Source organism: Syngnathoides biaculeatus, chromosome 12, assembly GCF_019802595.1.
Source record: "Syngnathoides biaculeatus isolate LvHL_M chromosome 12, ASM1980259v1, whole genome shotgun sequence".
Taxonomy (NCBI): Eukaryota; Metazoa; Chordata; class Actinopteri; order Syngnathiformes; family Syngnathidae; genus Syngnathoides; species Syngnathoides biaculeatus.
Window position 1 is genome coordinate 21,780,605 of NC_084651.1, and position 16,718 is coordinate 21,797,322.

At 50.3% G+C, this 16,718-nt stretch overlaps 1 protein-coding gene across 1 annotated transcript; it reads right to left on the reverse strand.

The window, feature by feature from the left end:
- Nucleotides 1-62: 62 nt before the first annotated feature.
- Nucleotides 63-3,440, reverse strand: prop1 (PROP paired-like homeobox 1). Its single transcript, XM_061837366.1, has 3 exons — nucleotides 3,347-3,440; nucleotides 2,155-2,384; nucleotides 63-500 (listed from the first exon to the last, which is right to left on the reverse strand). The coding sequence occupies exons 1-3, from the start codon at nucleotides 3,438-3,440 to the stop codon at nucleotides 126-128; spliced, it is 699 nt and encodes a 232-aa protein (XP_061693350.1). The 3' UTR covers nucleotides 63-125.
- Between the last annotated feature and the right edge of the window lie 13,278 nt (nucleotides 3,441-16,718).

Below are 16,718 nucleotides of genomic sequence, written 5' to 3' on the forward strand. Positions count from 1 at the left end.
TTGTGAGTAATGATATTTGATATGTTTTCAGTGAGACAGCCAAACTGAGGATTCTACCGGCTTATGAGGAACGCTGGAGGAACAGCAAACAACCTCATGGATGATTTTTATTTGCAGAGCCGTGCTTAGCTCCAGTGAGAGGGAGGGTCCAGGGGCTGCACAGATGTCAGAGAGAACATCGCTGAGGTCAGGTTGTTCCTCACGTGGCTGTACCATTCTTCATGCTGGTGCTGAGAAGCCGCCTGTGGCGGGACTGATGGAAATGGGGATTGGCTGACAGGACCTTGGGAGTGATGATAGGGGTAAACCCTGGCAGGCAGGACTGTAGCGACGTGGGGAATGTGGGCCAGGGGTTGGGCGTAGTACTGCCGGGCTACGGGCGGTGCCACGTGCATGCTGCCCATTAGTGCCGTGTGGCTGGACATCACACCCAGTGGGTGGGCTTTTTGGGAGACCCCCTCATGCTTGCGCTGTTTGGCTCTTCTGTTCTGAAACCACACCTGCTGACACACCAACATAACACTTAATGGTTCAGCGGATGTGAAGAAGTACCAAAGTACCAATCAAGATAATAAAATAAGTACCAAATGTAACCCATCCATCTTCGATACTGCTGAAAAATATTAGGGTCGCAATGTCACAAGTGAACTGGATCCTATCCCAACTGATTTTTCAGGAGGCCCCTCTTTTTTAAGTTATTTATTTTTTGGTAGAATACATTATGTGATTCAGCACTAATCAAAACACAGAACTCTGATCGATATTGCGATCATAGACTTGGGAATGAAATGGAATATTTAATCAATGTATGGGCATCGCCATGTTGGACGAAAACATCATCAGCCACAGGCCAGAATCAACATTGAAACGACTGCAGTGTTTTGCCCGCAATATTTTAATAAGCCTCGTCCGTTATAAATGGATTGGTTGGAACCGGAACTGTGTGAGGCTGTTGGCATCAAAGTTAAGGGTGTTGATTCATTTGCAACGATCAAACTGCCTTGGAAATGGAGTCCACCGGCTGTCACGAGTCTACCAGCAGCTGGCCGCTAACAGCTAGCTGCTATCATAAAATCTGAATCAATTACTGTGTAATTAATCCATCCATCCATTTTCTTTGCCTCTTATCCTCACAAGGGTCGCGGGAGTGCTGGAGCCTATCCCAGCTGTCAATGAACAGGAGCTGGGGTACACCCTGAACTGGTTGCCAGCCAATCGCAGGGCACATATAGACAAACAGCCGCACTCACAATCACACCTCGGGGCAATTTAGAGTGTCCAATTAATGTTGCATGTTTTTGGAATGTGGGAGGAAACCGGAGTCCCCGGAGGAAACCCACGCAGGCATGGGGAGAACATGCAAACTCCACACAGGAAGGTCCGGTATTGAACCGGGGACCTCGGAACTGTGAGGCCAACACTTTAACAGCTGAACCACCATGCCGCCCTGATGACGTCATTGATATTTTTTCCAGTGCCAGGTATGAGTTAATAAAAAATGTGCAATACAATACTATCGTTCAAAAAAATAAAATCACAGGAGGGAACGCTTTTATAAAAGTCTATATTCATTGTCAATAGACAGTTCATACAGCCAATTCTTGAAAAACATAGACTGACGAACACTGACGAGGGCTGAGTGAAGGCAACACCCGAATTGGTATGATGGTATTTCTTGCAGAAGAAAAAAAAATCCTCTGGCTTGGTGTACCTGCCAGTGCGACACCCAGGTCACATTTGGGCAACTTGGCCAAACGGGAAAACCTGCATGAATTTGCAGCGTTTTTGCAAATAATGATGAAATTCTTCATGTTTGGTCAGAGTGCTTCGCTATCTGAGATGACACGCTGTGGTGACCCCTAACAGGACAAGCTGAAAGAAAGTTGTTACTGTGGTTAGTGTGGGATAAAAAGTTCTGCTAAAAACCGGCTTTCCCCCCTTCACTGGTCCTCTCTTATTTACCAAAGCTACAGATTCAGATATAGGAGATAATTTAAATAATTATGGCGACAGACTCGTTTCATACTGTGCACTTATGTGTTGCTCCCAGTGGATAAAACATGATTAGCAACTAATCTAAACCACATTGTGGAGTAGGGAAGTCTGCATGTCCAGCAGTCCAACTGTATGGACGACTCCAAGCGTGTACCATACCTGTATGCGAGCCTCAGTGAGCCTGGTGATTCGGGCGAGCTCCTCTCTGTAGTAAATGTCAGGATACTGGTTCTGCGCAAAGGCTATCTCCAGCTGTTGCAGCTGCTTGTGGCTGAAGATTGTGCGGAGGCGTCTCCTCACCGGGGACTGAATGGCTCGGGTCCGCCGACTAACACCCGCAACTGCGGAGGTCTCACACAATGAATCCTTGCTCACCGAATCTCCAGTATCTGCTTTCAGGAAGGACAAAGACGGGGAGGTTTTGTACCTTTTCTTGGATTTCAAGACAGTTTCAGCTCCTGTTTCGTGATGTCCTTGTGTTTCCCAGGTTGGCATCCTTGCAAAAAGCACGACTTAACCCGTTACCTCAATGATGACTTTTTTTCAATAAAAGAGGGATTACACCGACTTCGTGGTTCCCATTGCCACGAAGCAACCTGAGAGCCAGAGAGCTTTGTGGCCAAACACAAGCTCGTGAGAAAGAGATACCAGAAATGAAGGGATTTGATGCAGATTATTAGCACAAGTACCAGCAAGCAAAGGGACCAATTTGTCAGACAGGAGGACTACACTAACACAATCACACAAAAAAAGGCCAATTTGATAATTGGTCCATGTTTCCTGTGTGCACATCACCACCCTATAGTGACCTAACTGTTCATTTTATATGTGGTATTTTTCTTCTTTTAAATTTTTGTACGGCACTCAGGCAATCCAAATGTATATTTTATATAATGTACCATGTTGCATGTTTCATGATGTTTTTTTATTTAAACGTGAATTATTCACTCAGAAATTTACAATTTTGTTTGGGTGGGGTGTGTGTGGTCATAAATTTCCCCTTTGGGCCTTGCCCCATGTAGTTTGTGTATAATCTTACTGCCCCCCAACCCACATATGACCACCGTGAAAAAAACAAATTTGATGAAAACCTAACTACCTTGCTGCACACCTAGTGATATTATCATATTATCACTCAGTAATACATAGACAAAAGATAATATTTTGTAATCATATCAAATGTACATATTCTGTACTCAGTTCTATATGGTAACGAGATTGTTGTTTTTTACTGGTTATGAAAATGTAAAAATTACAATGAAAAAATGATAAATTACTGATGAAAATTAGCCCCTTTCTCCATTAGTTAAATATGAATCACATTTTTAAAAATATGTTTTTGCTAACTTACTTGCAATGGGGCTGACAGTGGCCACATTAGCGTACATATCCGCACAGTCCTGGTGATTCCTTATCGGATCCTCCGTTGCTGTTACCTGGGCCATCAGCGCACTGCTCAGTGATTGGATGCTAAGTGGCATCTGGCCATCCAACACTCACATACTCAACCCATCGCCCGTAACCCTCAAGTCACGTGTCTCCTTACCTTTCTCTGTGTGGGTGTGGATGAAAGACTCGGTCAACTGTGACATGATTGGAGGTGAAATCAAACATTGTGATTTGAAGTTATTTTTGGCAGGTGTTTTTAGTGTAATAACTTAGTGGTTGCTACCTGCATGCTTTTGCAGAGTTTTTTTAGATGCTATTTTTCAATCAGAAACCACATTCTTGTTAGTGGCAGATTACAGTGGTTATGTGGTGATAAAAATTAGATGCGATTCTGGACTTAATATTTGCTGCTAAGATGGCATTTGACAGCTGTCTGACAGAAGCTTTAAATTGGTGAGCAAGGAGGAGATTTTATAGCCATTGGCATTGAGCCCACCATTAGGCTAACGAGGCATCCCACAGGAAGAGTTCTACCATCCCACGTTTACCTGCTTCTGTGGGTGTTTGGTCCAGCCTTTTGCCTCCGACCACGAGTTCTGTCTGCCTGTCCCTTTTGGCTATGTGACTTTCACCATCCTGCTCTCTGTAAATTCTGGATTGAGACAACAATGAAGTGTGAGCATCCCTGGGCTGCGACCTGTGGATTACATGACTTTGCCCCAAGACAAATTTCTAATGGTAGAGGCAAGTGTTATGGCACGGGCATGTATCATGCCTGATGAAACAGGCTCACCGGTTTATTGATGATGTGACTGGTTTCCATGTCCTCGACGTACTTGCATTGATTTTCCTCCAATATTACCAAAACGTCCATGTTAGGTTATTTAAAGACTTTAAATTTCACACAAGTGTGATTGTGAGTGTCACGTCCCATCTGAACGAGAGGTAGGACCCAAATGCAGGAACTCGGAAGACGCAAGGTAGTTCAAGAAGAGACACGTTTATTGTATGCAGAGGTCGGGGATCGAGCAGGCAGTCCGGTGCGGCAGTGGTAGTTGTGACGTCGGGCGAAGACAACATATGAGCGGACAGGCAGGAGTCGGTACACGGGGAAACAATCAACGCAGGCAGAAGTATCAAGGAGTCAGGCTTACAAGGTTGGTCGGAGAATGGACAAAGGTTGGTAAACACGGGTTCGAACGGGGATACGAGAATGCTGGAACGGGGCATGAAGCTCAACGAACTGGCCGAGGACCAGTCGTCACCGGGTCCTATATATACGGGGGATGATCAGGCCGCATGAGGCACAGGTGTGTGCCTCCCAATCACCACAGCCGCACAGCTCGTGCTGAAGCGGCAGGATCATGACAGTACCCCCCCCCTCAAAGGCACGGCTCCCAGACGTGCCTAAACGAAAAAAAAACAGACACTAATTAACACAGGCAGGGGTGGGCGGAAGGGGATCCGGAGGAGGGCACGCCCCCCCCCGAACCCCAGACTGGTGGCCATCCAGGCCACCAAACACAAGGCGTCCGGGCGGACAGGTCAGGAGGACGACCCGGACGCCAAGCACCAGGGTCCCCACGGGGCGATTCGGGCGGACGACCTCTGTGAGGAACCAAACGGCGAGGCAGGAATCAGAACGAGGCAGGCCACTGCTCCAGACGAGAACCTCCCACGCCGTCGTTGCAAGACGACCAGGGATTGGTTGCCAACGAGGCCAGGTCCTGAAGCGGCTGGGCGAACTCAGGAGTGAAGAAGATGATGGAGAGCAGGACTAGAGCCATGACCGCCACCACGAAGCCAGTACCGCCCCCTCCTGGACAGGAGTGAGAGAAGACGACCCCGTCGCCGCCGCCTCCTCCTGGACAAGAACGAGAGAAGGCGACCCCGTCGCCGCCGCCTCATGGACAGGAACGAGAGAAGGCGGCGCCAGTACCGCCGCCTCCTGGACAGCAACTTGAGAAGGCGGCGCCAGTACCGCCCCCTCCTGGACAGCAACTTGAGAAGGCGGCGCCAGTACCGCCCCCTCCTGGACAGCACTTGAGAAGGCGGCGCCAGTACCCGCCCCCTCCTGGACAGCAACTTGAGAGGCGGCGCCAGTACCGCCCCCTCCTGGACAGCAACTTGAGAAGGCAGCGCCAGTACCGCCCCCTCCTGGACAGCAACTTGAGAAGGTGACCCCGTCGCCGCCCCCTCCTGGACAGCAACTTGAGAAGGCGACCCCGTCGCCGCCCCCTCCTGGACAGCAACTTGAGAAGGCGGCGCCAGTACCGCCCCCTCCTGGACAGCAACTTGAGAAGGCGGCGCCAGTACCGCCCCCTCCTGGACAGCAACTTGAGAAGGCGGCGCCAGTACCGCCCCCTCGTGGACAGCAACTTGAGAAGGCGGCGCCAGTACCGCCCCCTCCTGGACAGCAACTTGAGAAGGCAGCGCCAGTACCGCCCCCTCCTGGACAGCAACTTGAGAAGGCGACCCCGTCGCCGCCCCCTCCTGGACAGCAACGTGAGAAGGCGACCCCGTCGCCGCCCCCTCCTGGACAGCATCGTGAGAAGGCGGCACCAGTACCGCCCCCTCCTGGACAGCAACGTGAGAAGGCGGCGCCAGTACCGCCCCCTCCTGGACAGCAACGTGAGAAGGCGGCGCCAGTACCGCCCCCTCCTGGACAGCAACTTGAGAAGGCGGCGCCAGTACCGCCCCCTCCTGGACAGCAACTTGAGAAGGCGGCGCCAGTACCGCCCCCTCCTGGACAGCAACTTGAGAAGGCAGCGACCCCGTCGCCGCCGCCTCCTGGACAGGAACGTGAGAAGGCGGCAGCAGCATCACCAACTCCACCTCCTCCTGGACGGGAGCGTGAGGCGGCTGGGGAACTGTCGCCACCTCCTGGACAGGAACGTGAGGGCGTGCCCGTCGCCGACAGAGCAGGAACGGGGAGCGACCGCGGGAAGGTCGCCGACAGAGCAGGAGCGTGGAGCGTCCGCGGGCCAGTCGCCACTGCCACTCAAGAGCACGGACGAGAAGCGGCTGTGGAGACGTCGCCACCTCCTGGACAGCAACGTGAGGCGGCGTCGGGTCGGTCCCCACTGCCACGTGAGCTTGCACTGCATCCGTTGAAACGGCAACGTGGGCGTGGCGCGGTGGCGAATCCGTTTCCAGGGCAACGTGAACCTGAGTAGGCGGAGAGTCAGTCGAAACTGACACGTGGGCGTGTCTCGGGAGCGGGTCAGTTCCGACTGCTGCGTGAGCTCTGCTCGGAACCGCCAACACTGCGACGTGCACTTGAAGTGGCGAGTCTGTTCCCACTATGGCGTGCACTTGACAAGGACGCGGGTCGGTTTCCACGGCAACGTGAACCTGAGTCAGCAACGAGTCCGTCGCCGTTGCGACGTCAGCGTAGCTCGGCTGGATCGCCAATCCTTGCCGTACCTGGGCCGTGAGAGCCGCCAATTCCGCGCTCTGCCGCTCAATCTCCGCCCGCAGTTCGCGGCGGAACGCCTCGTGATTTGGCAGCACCTCCTCCCTCTGGGCTGGAAGCCTCGCCATTGCCGGGGAGGAGTGGGAGGACTGTGTCTTCGTTGCCGCGCAGCGAGAGAAACCAGGGAGCGCCCGGCCGGGGAGTCTCCTCTGGCCGCCCCGCGGAGTTCCCGGGTAGATGGCCAAGCGGGTTCCCTCATACCGATAGGTGCACTTGGATCTACCGGGCGAAGTCACTCGGGTGCTGGAAACGCGGGAAGGTGGGGCAAACTGACTGGGATCAAAAGCCGGGCAAAGAGACTCAAAATCAAAGTCGTCGGAGTCGTACTCAGGCAGCCCGGCATACAAATCACGGTCCTCCTCATTTTCCGAAAAGTCAGAGTCCAGAAGAATATGAGGAGCCGGACGGGTCGTGTTCGGGACGTATTCGTACTTCGCTGGCGGAGCGTAAGACACGGAATCGGAGGACATCAGGGAGCCTATCCGGATCGGACAGGCTTGGTCCTCCGGCAGACGGTCTACCTTGCGTCGGTCCCGGCGACGCCGGGTCTTTCCTGCTGGGTCCTGTGAGGGCCAGTTCGTTCTGTCACGTCCCATCTGAACGAGAGGTAGGACCCAAATGCAGGAACTCGGAAGACGCAAGGTAGTTCAAGAAGAGACACGTTTATTGTATGCAGAGGTCGGGGATCGAGCAGGCAGTCCGGTGCGGCAGCGGTAGTTGTGACGTCGGGCGAAGACAACAGATGAGCGGACAGGCAGGAGTCGGTACACGGGGAAACAATCAACGCAGGCAGAAGTATCAAGGAGTCAGGCTTACAAGGTTGGTCGGAGAACGGACGAAGGTTGGTAAACACGGGTTCGAACGGGGATACGAGAATGCTGGAACGGGGCATGAAGCTCAACGAACTGGCCGAGGACCAGTCGTCACCGGGTCCTATATATACGGGGGATGATCAGGTCGCATGAGGCACAGGTGTGTGCCTCCCAATCACCACAGCCGCACAGCTCGTGCTGAAGCGGCAGGATCATGACAGTGAGTAAAATGGTTGTTTGTCTATTGTACAGTAATGTTGAAAATAATAGCGGTTCAATGTGACTGTCACGACCAGAACACAGGGTTGGACCCAAATGCATGACTCGGGAGACGCAGAGGCAGTTTGGGAAAAGTGTTTGTTGGGTCCAGTGCCGGGGGATCAGGGAGGCAGTCAACGGGAGCAGCAGTAACAAGAACGTCAGGCATAGGAGGCAGGTCCGTGGGCAGGCATGAGTCAGTACACGGGAGATCAGGAAGAGTGCAGGAACGAGGCATGAAGCAACGATCTAGCAAAGGCCAGACTGTACGTGGGGTTCTGTATAACTGGGATGTAATTACTAGAGACGAGGCGCAGGTGTGCGCCGCCTCAGTGACCGGTACAGCCAGGAAAGGGACCGGCAGGGACAGTGACTAACCAAATTTTCAGGATATTTTGAGTGGTACATGACAAACAAGATACCAGTAGGTGCAGTAGATTCTCAGAAAACTAACAAGGCCCAGAATTTATGATACAGTGAAGAAAACGAGTATTTGAACACCCTACTATATTGCAAGTTCTCCCACTTAGAAATCATGGAGGGGTCTGAAATCTTCATCGTAGCTGTATGTCCACTGTGAGAGAGATAATCTAAAAAGAAAAATGCAGAAATCATAATATATGATTTTTTTAACGATTTATTTGTGTGATATAGCTGCAAACAAGTATTTGAACACTTGAGAAAACCAATATTAATGTTTGGTATAGTAGCCTTTGTTTGCAATTCCAGAGGTCAAACGTTTCCTGTAGTTGTTCACCAGGTTTGCACACACTGCAGGGGGGATTTTGGCCCACTCCTCCATACAGATCTTCTCTAGATCAGTCAGGTTTCTGGCCTGTTGCTGAGAAACACATAGTTTCAGCTCCCTCCAAACATTTTCTATTGGGTTTAGGTCTGGAGACTGGCTAGGCTATGCCAGAACCTTGATATGCTTCTTACAGAGCCACTCCTTGGTTTTCCTGGCTGGGTGCTTCGGGTCACTGTCTTGTTGAAAGACCCAGCCACGACCTATCTTCAATGCTCTGACTGAGGGAAAGAGGTTGTTCCCCAAAATCTCACAATACATGGCCGCGGTCATCCTCTCCTTCATACAGTGCAGTCGTCTTGCCCCATGTGCAGAAAAACATCCCCAAAGCATGATGCTACCAACCCCATATTTCACTGTAGGGATGGTGTTCTTGGGATGGAACTCATCATTTGTCTTTCTACAAACACGGTGAGTGGAATTATAACCAAAAACCTCCATTTTGGTGTCATCTGACCACAAAACCTTCTCCCATGACTCCTCTGTATCATCCAAATGGTCATTGGCAAACTTAAGACGGGCCTTGACATGTGTTGGTTTAAGCAGGGGGACCTTCCATGGCATGCATGATTTCAAACCATGATGTGTTAGTGTACTACCAACAGTCACCTTGGAAACGGTGGTCCCAGCTCTTTTCAGGTCATTGACCAAGTCCTGTTGTGTAGTCCTGGGCTGATTCCTCACCTTTCTAATGATCATTGAGACCCCACAAGGTGATATCTTGCATGGAGCTCCAATCCGATAGAGATTGACCGTCATGTTTAGCTTCTTCCATTTTCTAATGATTGCTCCAACAGTGGACCTTTTTTTCACCAAGGTGCTTGACAATTTCTCCATAGCCCGCCTGTGTGGAGTTGTACAATTTTGTCTCTGGTGTCTTTGGACAGCTCTTTGGTGTTGGCCACGTTACAAGTTCGAGTCTTACTGATTGTATGGGGTGGACAGGTGTCTTTATGCAGCTAACAACCTCACATAGGTGCATCTGATTCAGGATAATACATTTTAGACGATGCTTCTTAGGGGTGTTCTACCAGTTGTTCACTATCAAGCCCACTTCCAGGCTTGGCTCCAGAGGGTGGCCCCAATGCCCTGCTTCAGGGCAAGGGAAAACTGTTTTCATTTTTTCTTAATTCATTATTAGGGGTCCCTGAGCAGTATTTGGTCTTGGCCCTCACTGAGGACTTGTTTGCCTTGGGTGACCCTACCAGCCAAATTAAGCCCCCAACAAGTTAGCCCCTGGAATCATTAGGACGCACAAACATTTTGCCACGATAAGGCAGGCATGTGATTTGACTGAATGAAATGGAAGTATGATCAATGGTGGATCACCAATTTTAACGTGCAAGTTTTATAAATTGTATTATGAATGAATGAATATATCTCGTACATTTATAAATAAATGCTATTCTGTTTTCAAAATGTACACAATATGATTGTTCATTATTTAGGTGCATACCTTTACCCCCAAAAATTACAAATTCAAATACGAATTCAATTAAGTAAACTACTAACTTGAATTCAGATTTGCATCATGGCATACGAGCGTGCTTTCATAGCATGTATATACCATCCATTCATAAACGTTTCAATTTCTTGTTTTTGTAAATGATTGAAACACATGAATTTGAGAATTATAAATGTCATGTTTCGTTGTCAGTAAATAATACTGACATTTTTACAACTCCGCCTCTGACTCCTTTCTTCGGCGATACCCTGGTGACCCCGATGTCAGTCCCTGCGTCCACGACTGAACCGAACATGGCAACCGCCATCCTCAAATTGCCGCAGTCTTGGGAGACATCTGCAGCAGCGTGGTTCGCGCAGACGGAGGCTCAATTCGGCCTTCGCGGGATCTCGGATGATACCGGCCGCTATTACCATTTGTCTCAGCCCTCGGGAGCTCAACGGCGGCCAGGGCAATGAGTTATCACATCTCCCCCGGCCCAAGATAAATATGCTGGGCTCAAGACTCACCTCCTCAAAGTTTTCGAGCTTTCATGACCAGAGTGAGCCCGACGTCTTTTGGCTATTGATTGACTGGGGGACAGCAAACCTTTCGAACACATGGAAATGATGCTAAACCTGCTGCGCGCGGAAGAGGCCAATTTCCTTTTCATGGAACTGTTTCCTAGACACACTACTATCACTGAGCCCCGTACCCTGGCTGAGGAGGTCGACCGTTTCTTCCTGGTCACCCAGCCCTTCTCCCTTGAGGTGCTGGCCCCGTCGTGCAGTTACTTGCCCCCGGGCGCGGGGGTGCCATCCAGCAGGTGTCCCATCGCCACCAACGGCCGCACTGGCACAGGCTTGTGCTACTTCCACGACTATTTTGGCGTGAAAGGGAAGAGGTGCCGCGCACCTTGCAACTACGACGCGTCGTTAAACGGCAAAGCCCACACTCCGTAGTGGCCGTGAGAGTGGGCGCAAAGAACCGGCTGCTCTTCGTCAAGGACACCCTTTCCTGTCGCAAATTCCTTTGCGACACAGGCACCCAGAGGAGCGTCCTGACTGCCACTGGGGATGACGCTGCTGGCGGGACTCAGGGGCCACACCTACTGTCCGCTACTGGCTCCCCTATCAGCACGTATGGCATAAAGACTGTGGACTTGTGTTTCGGGGGTTGACGCTTCACTTGGGACTTTGTCACTGCCGATGTCTCGTTCTCTTTCCTCGTCGCTGATTTTTTTTGTGCCCACGGGCTGGATGTGAAGAAGGGCCGTCTGGTGGATGCACTGACTTTCTCCTCGGTTGCCTGTTTCCGCAATGAGGCAACTTATTGCGGTCTCTCAAGTTCACTCTCAGAACTCACCAAGTATCAGCTCCTCCTTGGTGAGTTCCCTGGCTTGACACGGCCCACTTTCTCCTCTGCCGCAACTAAACATGGGGTCGAGCACAACATTGAGACCAAGGGCCCCCCGATTCACGCTAGAGCCCGACGCCTCGACCCGAGAAGCTAGCAATCACTTAGTCCAAGTTTGCCAACATGGAGGGCCTGGGAATCGCCCGCCGCTTCGATAGCCCATGGACTTTACCGCTACACGTCGTCCCTAAACCGAGTGGCGGGTGGCGACATCCTCTTCACCAGCTCCTCGGAGGAAGAGCATCATATGCACCTCCGAGACCTCTTCGCGAGACTCGAGCAGCATGGCCTGATCATCAACCCGGTGAAGTATGTTTTTGGGGTGCCCTCCATCCAGTTCCTTGAGCACTTCATAGACAAGAACAGCGCCGCACCCCTTCCAGCAAAGGTGGAGGCCGTCCCTGCTTTTCCCTGACCTCGCTTCTCTCGGTGGCTCCGGGAGTTTCTGGGGATTGTGACTTTCTATCACTGGTCCATCCACCGGGTACACCATGCGCCCGCTCTATGAGGCTCTTAAGGGCAAGGCCCCCAACCAGGACATTGAATGGATGGCCGAGAGGGTGGAAGCCTTCGGGGCCATGAAGGCTGCACTGAGTCGGGCTGCTATGCTGGCCCACCCGTCCCCCGGGGCCCCCATCGCTCTCACTACTGACGCATAGGACTACGCCGTTGGGGCCGTATTCGAACAGTGGGTCGGTGGCGCCTGGCAACCGCTTGCCTTTTTCAGCCGTCAGCTGGTCCCCAGGGAACGTAAATAGAGCTGATTTAATAGGGAGCTCCTCGGCCTCTGGCTGCCGATCCGCCACTTCCGTTCCCTATTGGAAGGCCATAAGGTCACTGGATATGTGGACCATAAACCCCTCACTTTCGCCATGTCCAAGGTGGCTGAGTCGTGGGCCGCCTGTCAGCAACGCCAACTGCTGGTCATCTCAGAGTACACTACAGACATCCAACACATTGCTGGCAAATCCAATGTGGTCACGGACTACCTCTCCAGGGCAGTCGTCGGCACTGTGCATCTGGGTTCAACTACTCCCACATGAGCGCAGACTAGGCCTCGGACCATGGGGTGCAGGCCCTCAAGACTTCTGACACGGGTTTGCATCTGGAGGAAGTCGCTGTTGGTGACTTGGGCGTCAGGTTGTTGTGTGACCTCTCGGCTGGCCAGCCTCGGCTGCTGGTCTCTCCGAACTGGTGGCGGGCTGTTTTGGAGGTGGTCCACAACCTCTCCCACCCCAGCAGGAAACCATCCGTGAGGCTGGTGGCCCAGAAGTTTGTGTGGTGCGGGCTTAAGAAGGATGTGAAGGCCTGGGTTGACTTGTGTGTGGCCCGTCAGCGTGCTAGGGTGCATCGCCCCACAAAAGCCCCCTGAGAGCCCTTCGCTGTTCCCGAGAGGAGGTTCGCCCATGTCAGCGTCAACTTGGTGGGTCCGCTTCCTCCCTCGCACGGTTTCACCTACTTGCTCACCATGGTGGACAGGACGACCCAGTGGCCCGAAGCCGTTCCCCTCTCCTCGACGACGTCGTCGGACGTAGCCCAGGCGTTCATCGGCACGTGGGTTCCGCGCTTCGGGACCCCGTCCGACCTCTCCTCTGACCGTGGCCCTCAGTTTACCTCTGAACTCTGGAACGCAGTCGCGGAGAGTTTGGGGGTCAAGCTGCACTGCACTACCACCTATCACCACCAGGCAAACGGTCTCTGCAAGCGGTTTCACCATTTCTCCATGAAAGCAGCCCTGCGCGCCAGCTTGACGGACGGCAACTGGTTAGATAAGCTCTCGTGGGTCATGCTCAGCCTCAGGTGCGCCCCCAAGGAGGACTTGATGTCCTCGTCCGCCGAGCTCGTCTATGGCCAGCCGCTGCGGGTCCCGGGCGAATTCATCCCGGATGCCATGGCGCCTTGGACTGCAGCCAGGCAATGGTCCTCCCTGCTGGAGGCCACCAAAGGGTTCGTACCGGTTTCCACATCACAACATGGCACCCCGGCTTCCCCGTTGCCTGCGCTCGGCGGATTTTGTGTTCATTCGACATGATGCCCACCATGGACCCCTGCGGCCCCCATACGACAGCCCGTTCAGGGTCCTGGAGCGCGGGGATAAGAGCCTGCTTGTGGACATTGGCGGCCCCTGCAGTGCACACTCGCCAGGATTGGGTCGTCGTCCCTCCACGGCACGGGGATTTTGACTATGGGTGAATTCTGGGGGGGCTTGTGTGGTGTTTACATAATTCACCTACGGGACCTCGAATTGGGTTGTGGGGTTCCGCACGGACTGGTTTGTTTTATTGCGCTTCCGGAGTTAGGAAGCAGAGAGTTCCCTCTGCAACGAGTTTATTCTGTTGATGTCTGCCATTACAACGAGGTTTGCTCCTGTGTTCGACACGCCGCCGCCGACTCCTTTGCTTTGGTGCTACATTTGCAATTTAAAAACATGGAATTCCGCCTATAAACGGAAAAATCACATCTGTAAGGCGACAGCTCAAGGAGTGTGATAAATAATGATTAAATAAAATCTAGCATCTTAAATCACATCAATGAAAAATGCATTCATTTAAACTGAAAATTATTTTTATTGGGGGGATGGGATGGGATAGAGGTGGGATTTAAAACCTGTCCCCTTCACCCCCTTTCTGATGGCATCCATAGTGAAAAATAAAATTTTGTTAAAAATGGTCTCTTATAGTTCATTAAACTGATATAATGACTTATAGAGTGAGGTTTTCTGTGAAAAATAGCCCTCGTTGATTGTACGTTTTGCAAACGTGTCATTGGTTGAATTCAGTTGCATATTCATGTTAAGCCAAGATGGGTAAAAACGTGTCACTGCCCAGACTTTTGCTTGCCCGTGTACCAGGAGATTTTTTTCCCTCCATTATTAGAAAGTATGTGCCATTGGTGCGGCTCAATAATAGTTGGGAACCACTGAGCTAGACAGCGATATGGCCTCAAGTGGGCACTGTACGATCAGAATGGGATTTAAAACCACTGTTGTCTCTCCATGGGGAATAGGAGCTTTTGCAAGAGGCAGAAAGAAATTCCTCATTATGTGTGACAGTAATGAGTGAGTACTGTTTTTTGTTTCCTCTGTACTAAGTTTCACAAAATACTTTTGACCAGGACCATCCTGATAATTCAGCCATAACAAATATCCATCCGTCCATTTTCTTTTGCCACTTATCCTCACAAGGGTCGCGGGGAGTGCTGGAGCCTAACCCAGCTGTCAACGGGCAGGAGCTGGGCTACACCCTGAACTGGTTGCCAGCCAATCGCAGGGCACAGAGAGACAAACAGTCACACCTAGGGGCAATTTAGAGTTTCCAATTAATGTTGCACGTTTTTGGTATGTGGGAGGAAACTGGAGTGCCTGGAGAAAACCCACGCAGGCACAGGAGAACATGCAAACTCCACAAAGGCGGAGGCAGGATCGAACCCGAGTCCTCAGAACTGTAAGGCCAACGCTTTACCACTGAACCACCGTGATGCCGCCATAACAGATATGAAAGATAAATTGCAATTAAATCTTTCTGGGCAAGTAATTCAGTGTATTTTTTTAAGCAATTACCTCCCATTGTGCTTTTTGTTGAAATGTAAAAATCAAACACATTCAACTTAGAATAAATAAAAAGATAAAACACTTGGAAAGTATCCTGGACTGACTTTGGGTAAGATTCAGGCTACACATTTGAATGGCCACCAACCATTTGCAGGATACATACTGTATGGCATACTATAGGTTAAAAAAGTACTGGTGTCACAATATATATATAGCGGCACTGAAAACCCTAGAAACAAAAACATTTGTACAAAATAGTTTCGAGTTTGTAAAGTCAACACCAGACTGCCTTTTTTTTTTTTTTAAACACACCCCTTCCAACAAAGAGTGTGGACTGTATATCATGAATCCTGGGTTTTGTAGGTTTTCAGATAATCTGCTGCACCTATAAGTAACTTGACATGTAGCAAAAAATATATACTGTATACTGAAAACCTTGATTAATCTGGTTAGTCACACTGGACTGCTATTATTTTGAACAGTACTGGATACAAATATATAATATATATAGTCCATTCATCCATCCATTTTCTTAGCCGCTTATCCTCACAAGGGTCGCACAGAGTCCTGGACCCTAAACCAGCTGTCAACGGGCTGGAGGCATGCTACTGAACTGGTTGCCACCCAATTGCATGGCACAACGAGACAAACAGCTCCACTCACAATCCCACCTAGGGGCAATTTAGAGTGTCCAATTAATGTTGCATGTTTTGGGGATGTGGGAGGAAACCGGAGTGCTGGGAGGAAACCCACACAGGCACGGGGAAAGAACATGCAAAATCCACACAGGCGGGGCCAGGATAGAACCTGGGACCTCAGAACTGTGAGGCCAATGCTTTCCAACCCGCAAGAAATTTCTTGATTGAACTGGTCTGGCTTCGGTGTGGTCAGTGAAATTACCCAAAAAATGTGATCATGCACAATTTATTCATGATAAACAAGAGGGAGGGCAGCAATACTTTTTCCACATGGGGTTTTTCTTTTTACATTGCTTTTTCCCTTGATAAATAAAATTACCATTTAAAAATTACATTTTTTGTTTACTTGGGATTATCCTTTTGTTTGATATTTAGATTTGTTTGATTATTTTCAACAGTGACATGACACTTTTTCATGGTACTCCAGAGTTTTTTTTTTCTACAAACTTTTCTGCTAGTTCACACCCTGTGGAGACAGCTATTGTCGACCCCTCCCCCCCCATTATATATAATGCTGCCTTGAGAAAAAAAAAATCAAAACCATATTTAGTAAAAACCACAAGTCACAAAGGGCTCATTCCGTATCTTTAATTTTTCACTGATATTCGAAGCACAAAAAGGGATTTGCTACAATTGTTTGTGATATGTAGTAAATTTATTTAATAATTATTAAAAAAGTCCTTCATTAAAGTCAAAATATGGACTTGAGTCATGTCACCCTCAACCACTGCTAAGCATTTTCTCAAGTACAAAGTTGCTTCAAGGCGAAATCCTGTCATCGCCCTAACTCGTAATAAGGATGAAATGAACCACACAATTATTATCATAAGTTCCGACCATATGTTGTCCAGCTTTGTATTGTCGTAAACGACAGTT

Excerpts from the sequence above, each read along its gene's own strand:
- prop1 (XM_061837366.1), bottom strand. The coding sequence starts at position 3,440 with ATGGCCCAGGTAACAGCAACGGAGGATCCGATAAGGAATCACCAGGAC. Across the intron at positions 2,385-3,346 it reads CACTGTCAGCCCCATTGCAA|ATACTGGAGATTCGGTGAGC; the intron begins GTAAGTTAGCAA and ends TCCTGAAAGCAG. Across the intron at positions 501-2,154 it reads TCACTGAGGCTCGCATACAG|GTGTGGTTTCAGAACAGAAG; the intron begins GTATGGTACACG and ends GTGTGTCAGCAG.